The sequence below is a fragment of the Coffea arabica genome, chromosome 2c (assembly GCF_036785885.1).
Source record: "Coffea arabica cultivar ET-39 chromosome 2c, Coffea Arabica ET-39 HiFi, whole genome shotgun sequence".
NCBI lineage: Eukaryota > Viridiplantae > Streptophyta > Magnoliopsida > Gentianales > Rubiaceae > Coffea > Coffea arabica.
The window spans coordinates 3,363,380-3,383,497 of NC_092312.1; the positions used below are offsets into that span (position 1 = coordinate 3,363,380).

The 20,118-nt window shown below is 37.8% G+C and overlaps 2 protein-coding genes across 2 annotated transcripts; both read right to left on the reverse strand.

Moving 5' to 3' along the window:
* Positions 1–3,212: 3,212 nt before the first annotated feature.
* On the reverse strand, positions 3,213–7,354 carry LOC113725149 (monocopper oxidase-like protein SKS1). The gene is made up of 9 exons (XM_027248145.2): positions 7,003–7,354; positions 6,195–6,304; positions 5,829–6,099; positions 5,596–5,734; positions 4,784–5,150; positions 4,235–4,600; positions 4,064–4,142; positions 3,677–3,879; positions 3,213–3,582 (listed from the first exon to the last, which is right to left on the reverse strand). Exons 1-9 carry the CDS (start codon positions 7,144–7,146, stop codon positions 3,489–3,491), a joined length of 1,773 nt encoding a protein of 590 aa, XP_027103946.1. The 5' UTR covers positions 7,147–7,354; the 3' UTR covers positions 3,213–3,488.
* Positions 7,355–13,461: 6,107 nt separating this feature from the next.
* On the reverse strand, positions 13,462–18,970 carry LOC113725148 (acid beta-fructofuranosidase). The gene is made up of 7 exons (XM_027248143.2): positions 18,424–18,970; positions 18,222–18,230; positions 15,354–16,213; positions 14,678–14,839; positions 14,298–14,533; positions 14,133–14,220; positions 13,462–13,964 (listed from the first exon to the last, which is right to left on the reverse strand). The coding sequence occupies exons 1-7, from the start codon at positions 18,857–18,859 to the stop codon at positions 13,770–13,772; spliced, it is 1,986 nt and encodes a 661-aa protein (XP_027103944.1). The 5' UTR covers positions 18,860–18,970; the 3' UTR covers positions 13,462–13,769.
* Between the last annotated feature and the right edge of the window lie 1,148 nt (positions 18,971–20,118).

A 20,118-nucleotide genomic window follows, 5' to 3' on the forward strand; every position in this document is an offset into this window, starting at 1 on the left:
TTCACACTTGACCCACTAAATTTTTCAAATTTGCTCCCTTCCCTCAAATTGCCTCCTAAAAAATCTAAAAGGGTTTCAAATGTCCTTTATGTTGTAGTATTTTTTTTTTTTTTTACAAGTAAATTGGAAAACATATTACAAGATTGGCAAAAAAAAAAAAAAATCAACCTTTAAACCAAATCATTCACATAATCAAGCTCTTTATATCGCTCCCTTATCATATTTTTCACAGTCAAATATGTAAATGACAATAATATGTTAATGTAACTGTAATTTTTTTTCTGCATTATCGACATGATTGTTTCTCTAGCCTGCAGCTAGTGCTTGCATGTACGAAGGAAAGATCGTGACACTAATATCAAGTTCATTATGCAGATATAATATGAAGAAAAGATGCATGCCTAGCGACTAGCAGCTATTCTTGGAAGGCAGAACTTAGGAGTCAGAAAAGATACATTCATAAAACATAGAAAATGGGAGCAAAGACATTCGCTACAAGTAAGCTGATGAAAGGCTGAAATACTCTCTTACTTACAACCAACACAGCTAACTAATTAGCTTTGTCAGTATGTACCTTGCATTGCTGAACAAGAAAAACGTTGCAGAATTTCGGTAAAATTACTTCAATGAAAAGGTAGGCAATACCTAATGCTCATTGGCGGCCGAACGTGAAAGCATTTTGGTATCGTGGAGGTGGGCTTGAAAGCGGACCAAAAACAAAAACAAAAACAAAAAATGCCACACTGTAGACAGTTAAAACACTTGGTACTTTCTAAGTTCAGTACGAGGACGGATTGAGTTTGCTGTACTGATGAATGGAAATGGGGGTGCTATTTATATTGGAAATTTAGCCACATAGTTGTGTGCAAGAGCTTTAATTGTTATATAATGTTGTCATGTAGGAGTTCTTGAATTTTGCTTGAATAAGTGGAAAGTTTGACAAGAAACATAATCATTGGTTTGGGGGTACCCAACTGATTGACTGAATCTTTCTTCCAAAGGATCATTGGATGAATAGTGATTCAGCGTTGATTGATAGGATGGTATCCTAAGAGGGAAAAGCAAGAACGCTGTATTTACTCGAAGTCAATGCATCATATCTGCCCGGAAAAGAGAGTCAAAAGACTACATGTGCTGTGGGTGGGGACTGAAAGAGGAGACATGAAGGACGAGTTGACGACATGAAGCGTATATCAAAGGCAGACGCAGCAACTGGAAGGACCATGAATCTACGGATGAATGGATACATAATTAAGGCTTTGGAAGCAAGAATGTTGTGCCCACTGTCCAGAGGAAATAAACATCATTAACGCCTGCTCAAAACAGCATGTGACTGCTATCATGTTAATAATGCTAATTATTTCGTCCTTGCGCCCCCCCCCCCCCAACCCACCCAAAGGCAAAATAGAGAGAGAGAGCAGCAATGAACAAAATCGGAGGAAAAGGGAAATCCTAAAGGAAATTTGCTCGCAGAGAGTTGAAGAATGCCATCTCTGTGTAACCACCAGAACAGAACATTGTCGTCAATTTAGAATTGTAGATTAAAATCGGGATTTTAGGGTGAAAACTCTGCAACCGTTCTGACCATTTTGCACGATTCATGGGAAGATACTTCAAGCAACAAGAAGACGGCCGCATGAGAATTGTGAACTCCACGACACCACGAGCGGGCGACACAGCAGACAGCGCATTCTCTAATTACTCCTCCTTGTCCCTCACTTGGCTATTCTGCAACCAATCACATTGCTTCATTGTTCCTTCTTAATAATTTATCCTCCCAACATTGAGGTTCAACCTCCAAGGAAGCGTAATTGTTGGCACTAATATTTTTTTTTTTGTCTTCTTTTGGACAATTAAAGTTAAAGCACTCAATTTTTTTTTTCCAGTTACCATTCAACCTGATGGTGCATTCCATGAATAGCCCCCGCCCATCTTCATTCATACTTCCACAAGCATGAGATATAATATATACTTTTAACCAAAATTTTTTGCAGTCACCTGCTCTCAGATTGATTGTGATATTTGTGTTTCTCTTTCTAATTTTATCCCTTAAATTCAAATTTTAAATTTGAATGTCTGATTAAAAAGAACGATTACATTGAAGATACCGTATAAAAATTGTTTTGAATTTTTTAACGTGACAAAATGAATGAAATGTTTCAAAATGAAAAGTATAACTAAATGAATGAGAATGAGGGAGTATCTTTCTCTCGGTCAAACAACAAAATAGGTAAAGAGTAAAGACGTCTGAAGGAAAAGCGGGCAATCGAAAAACGTGACAAAGCGAAACAACACAGGGCGCTTTGGAACAAAGAGGCCCACAGTTTGCTGTAAAGTCTGATAGACCCTTGGTCTCTGATGGGCCTCCGTGTTGGTTTTTGTGGATCCCCAAAATGCAGCTTAACCAGTCGGAATATGGAGCCATAAGGTTGTTTTTGGTCCATGAGGTATTTGATAACCAAACAAAAGCTATTGGATAAACAAAACTTGGATACCTGAGGTGGATCTTCAAAGGCTTAACAGCCCAAATTGCAAAACATCAGTTGGTAGATGATGTGGCAGTGGCACAATTGGACCATTAAATCTTTGATGGCCTGGTTTAACCAGTGATTTAATCACACTGATTTAATCACGAGTTTTTTTGAGTCCACTCACCAAAAGCATTGAAAATCGTGGCATTCTCAACACAAATATGGGAATTTATAAAATTAAGGAGGTGAACTATTTTTTAATTTATTTATGTCTTCTTAAATCATATGTCGCTTAGTATAATATTTTTTAAGTTTTTTTTATCCAAAAGAAATATTTAAACGCAAAATCTTTTGTCGTTCAAGCTTTAAGAGTGGTCTAAATTATATTAGAGTTTACATTATTCAAGATGAAAAAATTCCTCCAAATACTCGCGAAGAAAATAATGTGATCCACATACAAATTTTGGGAATTTCATATGATAAACTTTTTGTGTTTGTGCGTCAAATAAAAACGATTAAAATCATTAGCGACTGCCTGAAACAACAGAAATTTGATGCAACCGAACAAATCCGACTGTAATTTGATCCTTCAAATAGAAACAAGCCACTTCGCCTCCGGTACCGACCCACCTCAAGGCTCCAGCTTAAAAGAGTTTCGAGTTTCAACCCACATAGATTATACATACGCACTTTTTCAACCCAACCCCGTCTCGAAACCCGGATTCGCCTCATTCTGTAGAATAAGCCCAAGAAATTACGGTTTTGATGCCAGAAAGTTCATAAGTTCTCAATATTCATGTGACATGCAAGTCAGACTCTGTAACAAAAATCACCTATAGTCAGTCAGTCGTCATTGAAAACAATGTCCTATGAAGAATCTGCACAACTGGATTACTTTCCCAGAAAAATGCTATGCCGAAATGTGAAATACAAGAAAAAAGGAATCAGGATATCTAGTCTCCAAGAATCCCACCAGTTCACACCCCCACCAGCCAATCAATCAATCCTCCACCAGTATTACCGCACAAACCAAACCAAAAACACCACTAGCAGCGTCAGATACGCCTTTGAGCCTACATGGATCGTAGTAGCCGAAGATGCTTTCTGGGGCCTACAAACATTTGCACAGAAAAGGGTTAGCGTGAGAGGCAGAGAGCCATGAGAGAGGGAGAGAGAGAGAGACACAGTTTGAAAGAGTTTTATACTTCTGAAATTTGGCGAGGGCACCACAGTAAAGAACGTTGTCAGGCACGGGCAATTCTGTCTTGTTACCAGCATCTTCGGGATTGACAATTCTCATGTAAGTTTCTTGGCCAAGATACCATCTGTCTAAATTTTCTGATCGGAGGTTCCAAATACCCACATTATCAAGAGAAACTAGGACCGCTGTCCATCCTCCAGCCAAAACCTGACCAGGAACAGGATTGCAAGAGGAGATTATACAAACTACCGTAATTAGAAGGCCTCTCCTTGGAAAATAAACCAGCGCAGATTAATCTAATAGAATTAAACCCCTAAAGAATAATTATGGTCATGTAGGTTCGTCCTTAGATGAGAGCAAACTAAAGAAAAGAAAAAAACGTCCAACAGACCTGTACTGTGGAACGAGATATTGCATCCCACCGATTATATGATCCCCTGCTGTTTTCTGTCCAATTTCCAGAACCCATCCTGTAGTGCAATAATTTTCACTTGCAGTTTTTCTAATGGCATTTAAGCACAAGACAAAAATCATTACCGAACACAATTAAGTCAAATTATACCCGACTACAAAGAAGGAATAACCATCCAGGTGAAAGCTCTGCGCAATGGTGTCATTGTTCTGCAATATTATTTCTATGAATCCCTTGTACGTTGCATTAATGATTGATCTGTCCATTTTGGGTGGTCTGTCTACTGGCTGGCTTGGGAAATCAAGCTTGTAGGCACCCTTCACATTGAATGCATCAGCAAGCCTAAATGGAGTCTCAGGTTTAACAAATGAAATTCCATTGTAGGTAGCTCGAAGTTTTCCCTCAATTGTCACTGGTGGCACACTTCTTAATATGTACGTATCAGTTACATTAATTTGACCATAATGAAAAGAACCCTGCGGGTTGGGACGAGCTCCACTTGCAGACACATTTTGCCTGGATAACCAGAAGATGATAAAAAGATTACCTTGCTAACTGAAACAGAATGGACTATTCAGCTATCAATTCATGCAAATTGTGAGAACAAACCATGGATGGACCAAAGAAAATTAGCTACATAGCATTGCACTTCAAACCATGTTCAATCACTAAAAGTTAATTGAATTAGGATTTAAGTACCTGATGGACATTGCCTGATTCAATGCATATGAGCTGTCATAGACATCATTTGGTGGGTCTGGAAGAGGACCAGATGCCTTGCCTTTGGAATTGGAATAATGCAAAATTGCAACTCCAGTGACTCGTTGCCAAACAGTTTGATTTACAAACCTAGCACTGGCAACAATGTAGTAATCACTGCTTGCATTCTGATCCATGGTTACCAAAAACGAGAAAGACTGCCCAACATGGATGTCCATGCTAGTATAATTTTGCTGCGATGTATAATATCCCTCTGTCTCAGCTAGAAGCAAATTATGACTCTGAATACGGAAGTTCAAACAAGTTGAGACTCCAACATTGTGCACCCGAACTCGATAGGTTTTACCTGGAGTTTGTTATTAACAGCCACCATAATTAGAAAAAACTGTAGCGTTATCAAATAGTATCAAGAATGGTGGGCTATTATCCGTCATTGTTAGAGATATTAAGCCCCGCTACAGCAATATCAAATAGCAACAGCAATAACTGTCTGTAATATAGCATAGATGACATCATTTGAAAGATGATGTGGTTCTTGGGTAATGAAAATCAATTTCATCAGGTATGGGTTTTGTCTGAGTTCAAGGTCAATTAAGTTCCAATATGGCATTTAATAGACAATCATAGTTTGTCACCTTAGAGGGAAATAATCATGAAATGAATAAACTTTCCCTTTCACAGGCATTTCTTTTTGCATCTCCATTGGGAGAGATGAACATAAGGACAGCACATGAAGACATGGTTTTCAGCCAAAATGCTACGGCAACTATTCAAATTGTTTGAAAAATCACCTGGATCAACATTAATAGTCTCATAATCAATGCCATCTGGAACAAGCGTGTTGTTGTATCTATATGGTCCCTTGCCATTTATAATAACTCCATCCGGCATTCCTAGTTGTTTCCCATTATCAAGGGCCTCTCGTAAAGCCTAATTAACATCAAAGAAAGACCAAAGCTGCACATTAAACAACATAATATTCTTCAGTTTGCAGAGGAAAACTTAAAAGCCAACAGACACTTGCCGTATGATTCTGAGTATACCAATCACCAATCATGAGGACAATGTCTCCATCAGGCATTGCAAAAGGAATTGGAATTATATCGCGGTTAGTCACAATAAAAGGACCAAAACCACCAGCTGCTCTCTGCAGGTTGAGAGATGGGTAGTAGAAGAAGCTACCAATCTGGTCCTTCACCTGAAACTGGTAAGTCCAGTTCCATTTAGAAGGAATTGGGCAATTGGTACCTAAAACACCATCTTGCCAAGAGGAACGGCGCATCTGGATCCCAGGCCTGTTAGAAAACGAAACCAAATTATTAGAAGCAGAGAAAAAGCAAAACTTTAAGATTTATCGAGATCCGAATCATACTTCTTCAGTCAACCCTACCACGTAATAAGAAGATCTTCATCTAATTTGTTCCTGACATTCAGCACAACATTGTAATTGGTTGTAACATTAATAACAGGACCTGGAAATTTGTTGTTGACAGCTATAACCTGCAAGGAGATGTGAACTCAGCTTTCATAGAGTGACCAAGCCCCATAAGTTGGTTAAACACATTTGTAATTCTCAGTGAACTACCTGAAGAGACAGTAACACAAAAAAGACACTAAAGCAACAACCTCGATTGAAACATACTACAGTACCATTTAGTAATGAAATAATGTATGAAAAATTACAGAGAAAAGCATCAAAGGAGCAAAGCAATGAAAACTTGAAATGTGGTCCCTAACAAACCTTTTTGGCATCAATCCAACTTTATGGCACGTTCGGTGATATAATGCGAGAAAAGGAAAAACTATACATACATAAACAACATAAAAGATGCAATTTTCTTGGATAATATTAGAATCTTTCAGTATCCCAATTTTTGCACAAAATCTTTCAGGACCAACATCTGATGAAAATGCCCTTAAATCCCAGAACGCGAAATTAAGAATATTATCGGAGAAAATAAATCATCAAAGCAGAAATCAAGAATTCACTGTCGCTACGGTTCTCCAGTCGAACAATAAAAAGACGAAGAAAAAATTATGAAGTTCTTAGGGGTGGTCAAAACAAAACATTCAATTCACGAGAAACTGAATGGCAAAAAGACAAATGAAAAATCAGATGGAAACAATCAACCAATCCACAAAGATGAAAGAAAAGACTTGAGAAAGAACAAAGCTGAAACAAGAAAAGTTGAATAGACCTGCTGGGGAACCCCAAGTGGAGAAGCAGTGGTGTAAGAGACCTCGAAGTCAAAGAAAGCAAAAGGATCAGCAGCAAATGAGGGACTAAAGAGAATAGCAATGTGAATCAACAAGAAAGCCGCTGTTGTCCCCAGTACGGCCATTAGAAATTCAAATTTCCTCCGAACAACTTCTGCTCAGAAAGATGATCTTTCTACAGTCGAGAAATATCCAAGTAATCCAAAAGCTTCTCACTTCGTCCGTTACATGACAAAACGTGAATAAGAAAAGAAAAATGGAGGAAGAGGTGTGAAAGCGGCGGTTAGGCTCTCCTCGTTCTTCTTCCAGCAGGGAGGGAGGGAGGGAGAGAGAGTGGAGTGTGACGGAGTGCAATGGTGGTGTGTTTAGACAACTTGTTCTTTCTTAGTAAGAATGAAAATTTTTTTTCTTTTTTTTTTTTTTACTTTAAGAAAACAATTAACTTTTCGTTTTGCCCTAAACGCGCTCGGTTCTCCTCTAGAAATGTGTGGCGTGATGTGCGTTCTTCCAACTGGTGACTGGCTTGACCAGTTGGACGATGCATTTCATTTGCCTTTTTTCCCCTCCCTCTTTAAAAATTGGTCTCTATTATTTATTTTTTCCAGCAGAGGAGACTTAAAAAGCAAATTGGAGTGAGTAAAAATATGTAAGCTTATTTCCAGCAAGACTAATAGTGTACAACTTTTTAATAGCTTAATGTGACTCACCAACTAGGCAAATGACCTTCTCTCGTTTTGTTTTTCCCTCAATTGATGTGCCTATGAATCATATGCGTTTTATTTTTCATTATTAACAAATCTGTCTTAGATTTCTGATATTTATGCATTTTTTATTCTACTTTCACATAGACTAGTAAATTAATCAGAGAACGAGGTGTAGATGATGTCGGATGCATATTTCTTTCCTCCCTTCTCTTTTAATGTTTGGATAGTAAAATTATCTCAAATAATGTTTGGCTTGCATCATAAACACATTTCCCAACCTACTTTTTTATATTCCCAATTACCTTTTTATCTCACATACATCACATCACAAAAATTGCTACAATAATTATTCCAAATAATACTTCAAATGTTGTTTCATTGTTTGGATAGTGAATTATTTGAAATATTATTTGGAATAATTACTGTAGCACTTTTTTTGTGATGTGATGTATATGAGATAAAAAGGTGATTGGAAATATAAAAAAGTAGGTTGGGAAATGTGTTTATGATGCAAGCGAAATATTATTTGAGATAATTTTGGTATCCAAGCACTAGTATTTGGTTGGTGTTACTTCCAACTCATGTAAAAGGATTGAATAAAATATCTAGCAACTTATAAAAAGCTCCGTTTGGATTAGCTATTTTTCTGGATGTTTTTGAAAAAGTTTATTGTAGCAGTGTATATGAAAAATGTTTACTATAAAATTTTTTTGAAATATTTAATATATTGTATGGATGAGATTTTTTTTTTTTGAGTTATTGTATATTACTATAGTATTGTATTTGAAAAAACTTAATTTTGAAAAAATGGCCAATCCAAACGAAGGTTTTTATGTACCATGATGCAATTAAAGTTCAAATGCTATAATAATAAGAAAATGATTAACTTTTTTTATGCCGACAATGCTGTAATATTTTTTATATTAATAGCTTTAAATATATGTCACGTGTGTATAATTTAAATTTCAAATTTGAATTCATATTATATGATATGATTTGAACTTGCTAGTGTAAAAAATTATTATACACTAACAGTATATAAAAAAAAAGTTATTTACAAGAAAAACAGATACAATATGAGCATGAAGCCATGTGAAGTGGGCCACAATTATTGATGTTTGGAAAAAAAAAAGAGGACAAAAATTTCACTCATACAATTTCTTGTGCTTAACCTATTGGACTATCAGAAACATTAGATAATGTTAAGTAAAATGATGTTGTCATTTGATATAGATTAAGGAAATTATGGACCTCAGCAAAAGTCAGAATCAACTTAGAAATCAACCTATGGAACGAATATTTTGAGTTCAACGCTATTTACATTTGATTTAGACACACTGTTAAAGCTAAATAAGGGTACTAAATAAGTACATTCAAAAAGTAGAGTGGATCAACTATTAATACTTGAAAATTATCACTCACTCCTTGACTTACAATACTTTTACAAAAAAAAAAAATATCCTTTTTTACCAAAAAGTATAGCAGTAAATCCATTTCATATTTGATTTATTAATATGCAATTTTCAAATTTAGCACATTTAGGATGCGTGTATTTAACAGTAATGCTTATTTTGGTTGCTTCGCTTCCATTCCTTTTCTTATGATCACACATAAAGTGGACGATTAGAAAATTAGGGTCCAATTGAGTTAATGATTTATTTTTTTTTTTCCCTTTCTCTATCATCTATCTATATGTAGAATTAAAAACAATACCAAGACAGACTGTAGACCGGAAGATGATTAAGAGTATGGGGGCAAATCTGCAAAACTCGGGAGAGTTATTTTCTGTCCTTCAAATTTCACTATCAACTCAAGAGTGAAGAGAGCCCAAATTAGCATCACACAATTTTTAAGCCTTTGACGTATGCTGCTGGGTTTTTTTTTTTTTTTTTGGTTGGGGGGGGGGGGGAAATAGGTCAGTCATCCTTTCCTTTTCAGTATCCGTTTTTTTAGTTAGTTTTAGTTTCCGTTTGTCATTCAAAGACGACGGATTTTGGATGTGGCGAAAACAGGCTAATGCCGGTAACAATTGCTTTGGAATGGGTGGAAAGTGGGGCCGACCACACCAAATCCTAGTAGTATAATAGAATGGAAGAATTGTGGAATGTGGAGAGAGAGAGAGAGTGGAGAAAGTATCGCAACGGCGGATGCGGCCTTTCTTCTGCTGCTCTCCAGTCTCCAACGTTCAGATTTTCTGCAACGCCTTCACATGCGCCAACTCGGATCCCAGTCAGTCATACCTGGTCCCCACTTCCCATATGATATCCACTCCTAATTTTCTCTGGCTCGCCATCTGGCCCTTTCTTTTTCACTTTTATTTCTCTTGGGCTTTGAAATTGAACCGCTCAGTTTACAAGCAATGTTTTTAAAAATTGGACCGTTAATTGAACCGGTGAAGTGAAAGAATCGAGATTCAATTGGTCGGATCGATTCAATCTCGGTTCAATAAATTTTTTTTAAAATTATTTATATAAATATATATATGTACAAAATAAGACATGTAATGGATTAATTTAATACTTTATATGATGAAAGGTTTACTATTTTTTAATAACTTGGATTTTTTAAAAATAAAATTTTTAAATTATAAGTTAAAACAAATAAATTTCATCTCAATTTCAATTATATCTAAATCCAACCCAAAAATATCACAATATTTTGAAATTATACAAAATTCACGTCTATGAGAATTTAGATATTGTTAACTTAAATTTTAATTTACGTTTGAGAGATTGCAATTTAAAAAAGAAAGTTTGGAGTTCGAAGGAAGTCAAGAAAATCGAAAATATAAATGTAAACTTGATAAGAAACAAAAAATGAGATAAAAGTGAGTGGTTGTAGCATTAAATAATTTGGGTTAAAAAATAATTCTTTTTTAACTTTTTTCAATTTAATGGACAAAAACAAAATTAAAAGATGGAAGAAAATATCAATAAATTAAAAATAAAGAGGTTTGATTAAAAAGGGAGTGACAAAAAAAAAAGGATAGAGAGAGTATGTGTTGAAAATTAAAAAGAAAGAGCCATGAGAGGATGAGATTTTGTAAGAAAAATGGAAAAAAGAAATATGAGTGTTTGCTTTATATAAATAAGCTATCAAAAAAAACTAATAAGATGTGATGGTGCAACGGTTAATACATTGGTTTTCTATTACAAAAGTTTTGAGTTCGAATCTTGATAGCTGCATTTTGCAAAAAAAAAAAAAAAAAGAGGAAGGTTGAATAGCGGTTCAATCGTTATTTTTACGGTTCGACCAGTTCTTGACCGGTTTTCTAACAAAGTCAACTATAACATTGAACCGGACCGGGGGCCATGGCCGGTTCGTGGTTCGACCGGTCGAACCGGCCGGTCCGGTCCAGTTTTCAAAACATTGTTTACAAGTATCTATCTATACTATATATATATAAAAGGAGATTTGGGGTAAATATTTTTTGTTATTTTATATAATTTCAATTGTATCCTCATTAAAATTAACTTATTATTTTACTACACAAACGGAAATTACTAAAATAACTTTCTCTTTTAACCATAAGTAATCTAAACATATATTGGCAAAATGACTGTCTTTTTAACTCTCTAAACATTTGTAACTCCTAAAACCCTCAATTGATGGGGAAAAAAAAGTTCAAATACCACAGTTTGCTTTAACATGAAAATTTTATATAAAATTAAATCGCAAAAAAGCTTCTGAGTTGCACACACATCGGGTGTGCTTTTAGAACTAGTAGTTGAATAAGCAGCTTGCAAATTTGTCCAGTGTAAGCATGTTTTTATTCCCGGGCTATAAATTTACACGATTAAGGAAAGATTTTGATAAAATTTAGCCGAACGATCGGTCCTTGAATTCGTAATGCTCATGATTGGTGGAATTATATTCTTGCGGGCTTCTTTCGTTGGTTTCCTTTAAAATTCTTTCTTTAGGTACTTGTCGTCCCATGAGAACAACGGTCTTTTTTTTTCTTTTTTTTTTTTAAGATAAGAGATAGTAGTGAACTTTAAAATTCATTCATTAGTAGTAGTATTTTATCTTCTTCTTCTTCTTCTTTCGCATAAGTGAATTGGTCCGAATCTTCGCCCGCCCATGTGATTGTGGAGGAAACGATCAATTTGTTAAGTTTTGTTGATGCGAAAAAGACGGGGAAGGGAAGATAAATTTTTGGTGGATTGATTGTAACATCAACAATATAATTATTATAGCTTTTATAATACTAGTCATCCCATATCATCATAGTCAAAATTAGCCGTCACCCACAGCACCTCATTTTCAATTGGGAGGAGCCAGCTTCAATGCTGCTGCAAGGCCAAATTTTAAAAGATTTGTTTTTTGCTGATTCCATTTTGATTCGCGTTTTCTTCAAACTGCGTGACAACAGGTCTTATTCTCATGGGCAACCAACCAGTCCTTTAACATATTGATTTTTTTGTTTTTCACTAACGTCACATCTAGTCTAGCCTAACATACTCCTACTCCTAAGAGGGGGGACTTACTTTTAAGGGAAGCGACTCTAGGTAATGGGCCAATTGAATCGGGCGAATCTGACGGGAACTTAACCACCATCTGACCAGACGAGTGCACCACTCACCCGCATGAATTTAGAACACTTCTCATATTAAGACACATTGATGGGAGGGAGACAAGATTTGAATCATTGTCCTCCCACCCTACTATATACAATGGTGGCCAGCTCCTCTATTGGGAGTTGGTTAGTCCTTTAACATATTAATTGATTCACGTTTTCTGCCTGTCCTTCGATCTTCTGGTTGGGGAGTGGCCACATTCCCCCAGCCCCAAAGTAATACCGTATCAGAGGATCGATACCCCTTGTGTGATATGATAAATAAATATAATAATTCCGCTGCTAAAAGGATGTCCCTTTTGATATCCAGAAAAGGGGTCTTTTGTTCGCGAGTGCCGAAAAATTTGTTGTCTGGAAAAGAGAATTCGTCTTCTCTTCTATCTAAAAAAGAAGGGCCAGGGAGGATTATTTTATACCGCAAGCGACACTAAAAGTTGCATTAGGTATCGGATAAGATGATAGAAGAACCGCTAGCAGAAGCATCTTTAAGTCTGGAAGATCCATTTGAAGACGAAGGATCTTTAAGTAGGTGATTGGGTTGGGGCCTTTTGTAGGCACCTTGGCTGGGCTACCAGTATAGCAGCAAAGCTTTGGGTCTTAAGAGATGGGCTTAACTTAGCCCAATCACCTTTAGTCTCCACCTCATAATAATAATACGGTCTGATTCCAAGATTATGATTTCTCTACTGTTTTACCATTTATCTGATTGCACCACCAATTCCAACGTGGGACAGATTCCGAGGAACTTCTATTACGCACATCTATCTCGAAGGAAACCAAAAATAGGTTTAGAATTAGAATCCTCTTTTATGTATTTATTCTATTGCCCTGTAAGCCCAATTCTATTTATAGCCTGTTAAAAACAATGACTATGGGGGCTTATGGGTGTTTTTTTTTTGGGGGGTCAATTGGAGGCCGATGCCAGATTATAACGAAAAGGTAATAAAGCAGGAGACATAAACTAGTAATAATTAGGCCCAAAAGCGATAGATGAGCCCAACCACTCCAAAACAGGTAATGGCACAACTCTGTGTGATTGGTCTATTTCAGGTCCAACATTGAAATTTCTGTGAATTCTGGGATTGGAGTAATATCCTTTGGGTTTCGCATCATAATAGATATTCACCTCTAGTGTATGCGTGTTTGAACATGCAGAGCAATTCTTATAAAACTAAGATTATTGGCTTTAATTCCTGAAGTAAAAATATGTGAGCTGAGTAAATATCAGTGCCGCATCACGTATATAGATACAAACAGGCAGTGACTGAATAATTTGCTATAAATATCCCAGACCCTGAGATGCTTCATGGTAGCGAGTCGCCCTCTTTTTTTTTGCTTTGGTACAAGAACTCTTTAATCACTATGCTACAAAGGGTTTCTGAACTTGGCCTTCTTCCTTCCTTCATTCCGAATCTTGGGAACCACCCGAGTGAACAAGCAATTGTATTTCCAGAGATTTGGATGGCATTCACAAATCTGAGAAGGTTCGAATGTCTGCTGATCGCATGTGCCAAATCTTTGCTGATGCGGTGACACTCACCCCTGTGGCATTGTTGAAAAGGAAGAGTCGCGCTGCTCCATAGATTGCCTTGGTCGGATAAACTCTTGAAGTAATCACTCTTCTTCCCCCTTGAGCAAAGCTTTCTACTACGGAGTGATCAACCTGATCGATCAATTATCACGTATTGTTCCGCAACCAGATCAATCATTAGTACAAGGATTGAACACAGAAATTTAGGCAAGTGAATCTTTATTATAGAACTGGTACGATAGATCAAAGTTAATCAGTAAAAGTTGAAAGAGTTTCATCCATCATTGAATTCTCACATACCAGTAACCGCGCCGACAATTTTTCACCATCAAGAACAGGAACCGTGCTCCCGTAAACTAGTTTCCCAACATCAGGTGCCTTTGAAGACCTGCATTAGAAATAGTAATTGATTACAAGTGTATATATATAACACCAAGACATTGGCAGGGGAGAAAAGAAGCAAACCTCGATTCGTCAGAGCAGAAGTGAGTCTCTGCACTACCATCAGTGCTTTTGGAGATATAGAAGTAGACGGGGGTTAGCTCAGACAGTGAACCATCAGCAAGAACTAGAAGACCGAAGGGTCCCAACTTTCCCCTGCTGGCGGCGCCACCACTTGTGGTGCAGTTGTACCCCACGTCAGCCTCTACTGTCGCCTCCAATGCCTCACTATCCACTTCAAATGAAGCAATGATGTCTAACTGCAATATTATTCCGACAAAGACAGTCTCGTGTCAATCATGACTACTCTCTTCATCAGCAACAATAAAAAATATGCTTATCCGATCCAACACCAAGAAATTCATCTAGAAAGAAAAAGAAACAGTGATGATTGAAGAACAGACCTGCGTTGCTGAGCCAATATTTAGGGGCGCGATGGATCCTGGTTCCAGCTTGACGGTGTCAAATTCAGTAGCATTAAATCTCAAGCTCTCCGCTTCTTCAACCGGCCATTGAAGTATATTTGTTCCAGTCTTCTTGTCAAAAACCACCGTTCTTGGGATTGTCTGTGCAACACATCAAACCAGCTATTACTATTAGGCCTGGGAACCACACAGTCCGATGCATGGCAGTGTCATTATTATTATTATTATATTATCGTTTTCCGTGATCACATTTTCCTATCACCTTTTTCTCTCACATATATCAAATCGTTACAGTAATTTTTCCATAAAAAATGACAAAAAATGTAATCCAAACACAACCTTAAGTTCCATCTGGGCAATCCATCCAAGCTTGGTAATCATTCTTTCTTTAACTAAATTCTTTGTGGGCTACATGGTAATTAGTAGTATATTTTTTGGTGGAGTAGACATTAAAGTTGTTTCCGTTCAAAAGGAACAAAAAAAAGACACGTAGAATATGGTACCATATCACTTCACAATTAGAGAGGCCATCTTGACGTGGTTCTCACACACCAAATGAATAGAATATTATCAAAGAACTTGAAATCAAAGTCAAGGCAATGCATTATGCACTTGTGAATGAGGAGAACAATAATACTAATAATAATGATGATACCTGAACCGATGCCCATCCTTTCATGAGGTCAGCAGCTTCGCTGTCAGTTTCTCCAATCCAACCCCACAAAATCCTCCTCTTCTTGTTCTGGTCGTAAAATGTCTTTGACGCGTAATACTTGCCATAGTCCAGACGCAACCCGATACCCACATCCAGTTCCGGATCGTCAGGGGTCCACTTATTGTTTTTCGGATCATAGGTGCCCAGTGCGTAGTAATCGTGCTTGTTCTCGTCCAAGCTTGCCTTCAGGACGTGCTTAGTGCCAGGCCCATTAGCCGATGTATCCAGCCCATTATCCCCCGTGGTGGAAACCGGGTAGAAATCCACGCACTCCCACATGCCTGTGCGGGGAACGGCGTGTAAAACCCCATCCAAGAGCCGGTAGCCCTTGAAGTCGCTGGTTTCATAAACCAGGGCAATGCCCGTTTTATTGACCTTGGACCCGAGAGTAACCAACCACTTGGTCCCATCGGGCGCCAGCCAGGCGGTGGTGGGGTCCCTAAAGTCCTTCTTGCCAATGCCAGGTGGGGGGATCATGACCGGGTTACCCGGGTACTTGATCCAGTCAAGGAGGAGAGGATCGGATAGGTTGGCGGGGTACGCAAGGTTTTGCACCTGCACCAGATCAGCAGTGTCCCCAGTGTACAGGATCACGATTTGACCACCAGGAAGAATGGTGGCTGAACCGGTCCATACACCATTGATATCGAACGGCCTATCGGGGACCATGGCGAAGGGCAGATACAGCCAGTGAATAAGGTCCCTTGAAACCGCATGTCCCCATGTGATGTTTCCCCAGATAGCTGAATCCGGATTGTATTGGTAGAAAAGGTGGTACCAACCCATGTGGAACAATGGACCTGTACCAGCATAGCTTTTTTTTTTTTTTTTTTTTATCAAAACATGCATTGTCCCTGGAGACTCTTATGATTGTCATCGTTCTAAAACAAGTTGAAACCACATGCACTTTATCAAGTACGAACAGAATTGTTATTAAGGGCTGTGAGGAAAGCCGCCTCGATTTATTACAGGGATGGTCAGGTCTCAGATCACGATATTCTTCCTTTCTTTTTGTTTTTTTTGGCCAAATACGCTACATTCTATTTTATACCTATTCTTACTATACTATATACTAGAAGGAGGGAGACCTAAAGGGATCCGGGAAGAATCTGAAAGGACTGAACCACCGTCGATCTAAACGGATGACTACACATTCGTTAGGAAATTCCAGAGAATCCTGGATTGAACGTAGACAAAGGGATTTAATCTCTTATTAACCTACACCCTTAAGTAAAATTTTAAGATTCACTTGGTAACCAACTGCTCTAGAAGTAGTTGGTTAGATTAAGATATTCCCCGATCTTGTGGTTTTTGAAGCAGAAATTATACAGTAAGAGAAGTGTTGAGAAGGCAAGTTGGCAACTGCCCCGTCATGGCTGTCATCCGGGACGGTTGGACGAATTCAAAGTTTCATGCTGATTTCTCCACCAAGAAATACTACAAGAATTAATCTACAGCATTTGCATAATATTCAAGAAAGCAACAATTCATCCCATGGAAATTTCAGCCTCTCGTGGGATGTGCGTGCAAGAAATTGAAAAGTATGTGTAGTTTTGCATCCCATAACTTTGGGGTCTATCAAATGCCACGTAGAAATTCTGGTGATTTTGAAAATTTCAGACCCAAAATGAACGAAAAGACGTGTGCAGCAGACTCGTCACAATTGATTTTGCAAAATTGAACACGACTCTCTCCCATCTTCCTAGTTGTTATCCGAGTAGCTTCGTTGCAATAATTGGATTGGGCACTTACATATTAATGCATTTATCTGTTAGCTTCCAATTTCAATTTCACAATCCAGAAGAAAGAAACTGAAACGGAAAAAAAAAAATCCAAAACCACAGAGTATTATTCAGCCAAGGATGGAGTCGAGGGAGGGACAATTCTATTTTGAGCCCTTTATTTCAATTATTCCTTGATAGAGAGAGAGAGTGAAAAGAACTTGTGGCCCTTAACAATTTTCCTATCGGCTCTATCCATTTTATGTACTTCGACCTGGGTGTATAAAATCACTGGGCCATTGGCTCAGTGACCATCAGGGTTGACGAGGGTTTAAATCTCATCAGCAGCGAAAAAAATTTAAGGGTTGTGCTATAGCACTTCCTTGATCTAGTTGGATCTGTATACCCACTAGTCCCTTTCATAGTCTCCTTAGGCTCCCTTCCCCCTAGATTATGATAGAGTAAGTTATACAAATACATCGTTGCTGAAAAAAAAAAAACTTGGGTGTATAAATTATTAGGCACAACTACTTGGGAGTACTATAGTAGTAGAAATGTGGCTTTCCACGTTCCACAATCTACAAAAAGCCAGATGGACAAATGCACATGTGGCGTGTTGACCCACCCACATGGAAATGAGTATTCGGAGAAAGAACCCTCCTTGATTGGTCCACAACTCTCTTCCAAAACCCCAAAAAAAAAAAAAAAAAAGAATTAACTAATCCTCAATCAACTACTACTATATAGGGCACTTTTACCACCACACATTCGTTTGAATCTTCCGAATAAAGTACCCTACTAGCAATAATACGCCAACCATCAAGAAGAAGTTGAATTATTACGATTCTCCTACACAGACGGAATCCCCAGACAGAAACCTATACTTGCACGGCGGGAATCCCATGGTCAACTACAATGCCTACGCATGTTAGACAAATTACTACGACATTAAAACGAGAAAACACCCCATGGGCTCCAAAATTATAGGAATGTACAACTCTAATCTAAACTAGACAATTAGAGGATGGAAAGTATATGCTTGCAATTTGCAGTATCAGAAGCAAATGAAAGTGATTGAGCAACGTACCATTAGGATCTAGAGTAGACGAAATTTCCCCGCAAAGTTGTGTGTGTCATCAAACCACCAACAGTGAAGGAAAAAAAAAAAAGAAGCTCGGATTAGTATGCATGAATGCATCACATACCTTAAAATTCTACAATGGTAAGGAATTTTCAGAGAAAAGAGACGGGTTGGCTTTTGGAACCTGCAAGATTGGATTATGACTCACCGTTCATCCAGTTCTTCTCCGGCTGGAAATGGTAGGAAGTTCTTTGCCAAGATAGCATAGCATTGGTCCAAGGATAGACATCATTCGCATCAGAGACTCCCCGGAAAGTCTTCTCCGAGACTCCTTGAGGAACCCCTCTGGAAGCTGGAATGAGAGAATGAGGGGAGACAGGTGAGGAAGGGGATGACTTGTTTAAATTGGCATTGATCATTTGAGATTGATCGCGAGGTTCTTCTTGTCCTTGGAAAAGGGTCAAGATTAAGGTAAGCAGAAACAATGAGGACAGGAAAATGCCGGCCAGAACCTTAACGGGCCGTTGTCTACTTTGACCCGAGGACCGAGAAACCTCTGCTTCATCGGATTGCTCTAGCAAAGGAGCATCGGAGACGGCAAGTTCAGGATCATATGGCAGAGTAAGAGAACGATTGGCGGCCATTTTGGTAGATGACGGTGGACGGAGAAGGGAAGGCTAGGCCGAATGCTAGCTACAAAGGCGCTATATGGTAGACCACTACTCGACTAGCTAGTCGTACTACCAACAATATATATATATATATAGCAGTGGCATTCGGGCTTTCAACGGGGGTGGTAAAAAAAAAAAAAAAATTTAAAGGTGGAATTCGGGCTCTCCAGGACTGGGGGCGGCCCCTGCTCAGCAGTTGGCAATGTGTCTGCATTTGAGTTTTCTTGCATGATGTGTGGTCCAACACGGATTTTTCCAGAGCACTTTATTGGTGGAGAGGGTTACGGGCCGGGTTCAACTTCTTCACCAGTTTTACTGTTTAATAAAGTTTAAGCGAACATTTTATTCTTTTTTTGCCTTACGGAACTGCAAGTTATTACGATTAAAAACGTAAAAAAGAAAATGCAGACAAAAAAAAAAGAATAAAATAGTTGTGTTTGAATTGCATTTTTCATGAAAAAATTACTGTAGCGATTTGATGTATGCGAGGAAAAAAGATAATAGAGAAATGTGATCACGGAAAACGACGTAATTTTTTTACGGAAAACAACAATCAAAACAAGGCCATGCCAAAGCTGAAATTTTTTTTTTTTAAGGAATATACGTATGTGGAAAAATAATCTTGCTAAGGTCCTTTTTATTTGCATTTAGGAAACTCCATTTGTTGTTCCCCAGCAATTCGACCCTAGAACTAGATGCAAATGAAGATTGGTTCGATTTCCTTTGTGTTTCAAAGGTAAAAGGGGGAAAAAAGGCGGCGTCAAGAGTGGAAAATGTCTTAGCCAAACAAAAAAAAAAAAAAAGAGTAGAAAGTGAGGAAAAAGTCAAAACAATGTATATTAATAAACACTGGTCGAGGAATATTGAATTACTCTTTTTAAAAGAAAAACCAAAAAGTACATGAATGTTGAACCATACCGATTCTGTAATATTATTTTTAATAACATAAGTAAAAGAATTTAAATTCAAAATTATATATATACATATTATATTCCATCCCACCCTTCCTGAATTTTGTGATTGCAACACGTTAAAAATTTTGCCGGTTTTATTTGGTCATCATATCTCTGTCTGACTACGGACAAATCAGAATTGGGCAATGAGTTGGCATTATTGTATTATAGAATCGTATTCGTGTACCAATCTTACGGCCTGATTCGACTTCTGGACATTAAAGAATGACATTATTGATGGCCCCCAGTCTCTACAAGATATATTATTTACGTGTCAAC

Excerpts from the sequence above, each read along its gene's own strand:
- LOC113725148 (XM_027248143.2), bottom strand. The coding sequence starts at position 18,859 with ATGGCCGCCAATCGTTCTCTTACTCTGCCATATGATCCTGAACTTGCC. Across the intron at positions 14,840-15,353 it reads AAGGATGGGCATCGGTTCAG|ACAATCCCAAGAACGGTGGT; the intron begins GTATCATCATTA and ends TGTGTTGCACAG. Across the intron at positions 14,534-14,677 it reads ATATTGGCTCAGCAACGCAG|TTAGACATCATTGCTTCATT; the intron begins GTCTGTTCTTCA and ends ATAATATTGCAG.
- LOC113725149 (XM_027248145.2), bottom strand. The coding sequence starts at position 7,146 with ATGGCCGTACTGGGGACAACAGCGGCTTTCTTGTTGATTCACATTGCT. Across the intron at positions 5,735-5,828 it reads GGTATACTCAGAATCATACG|GCTTTACGAGAGGCCCTTGA; the intron begins GCAAGTGTCTGT and ends GATGTTAATTAG. Across the intron at positions 5,151-5,595 it reads GACTATTAATGTTGATCCAG|GTAAAACCTATCGAGTTCGG; the intron begins GTGATTTTTCAA and ends AACAAACTCCAG.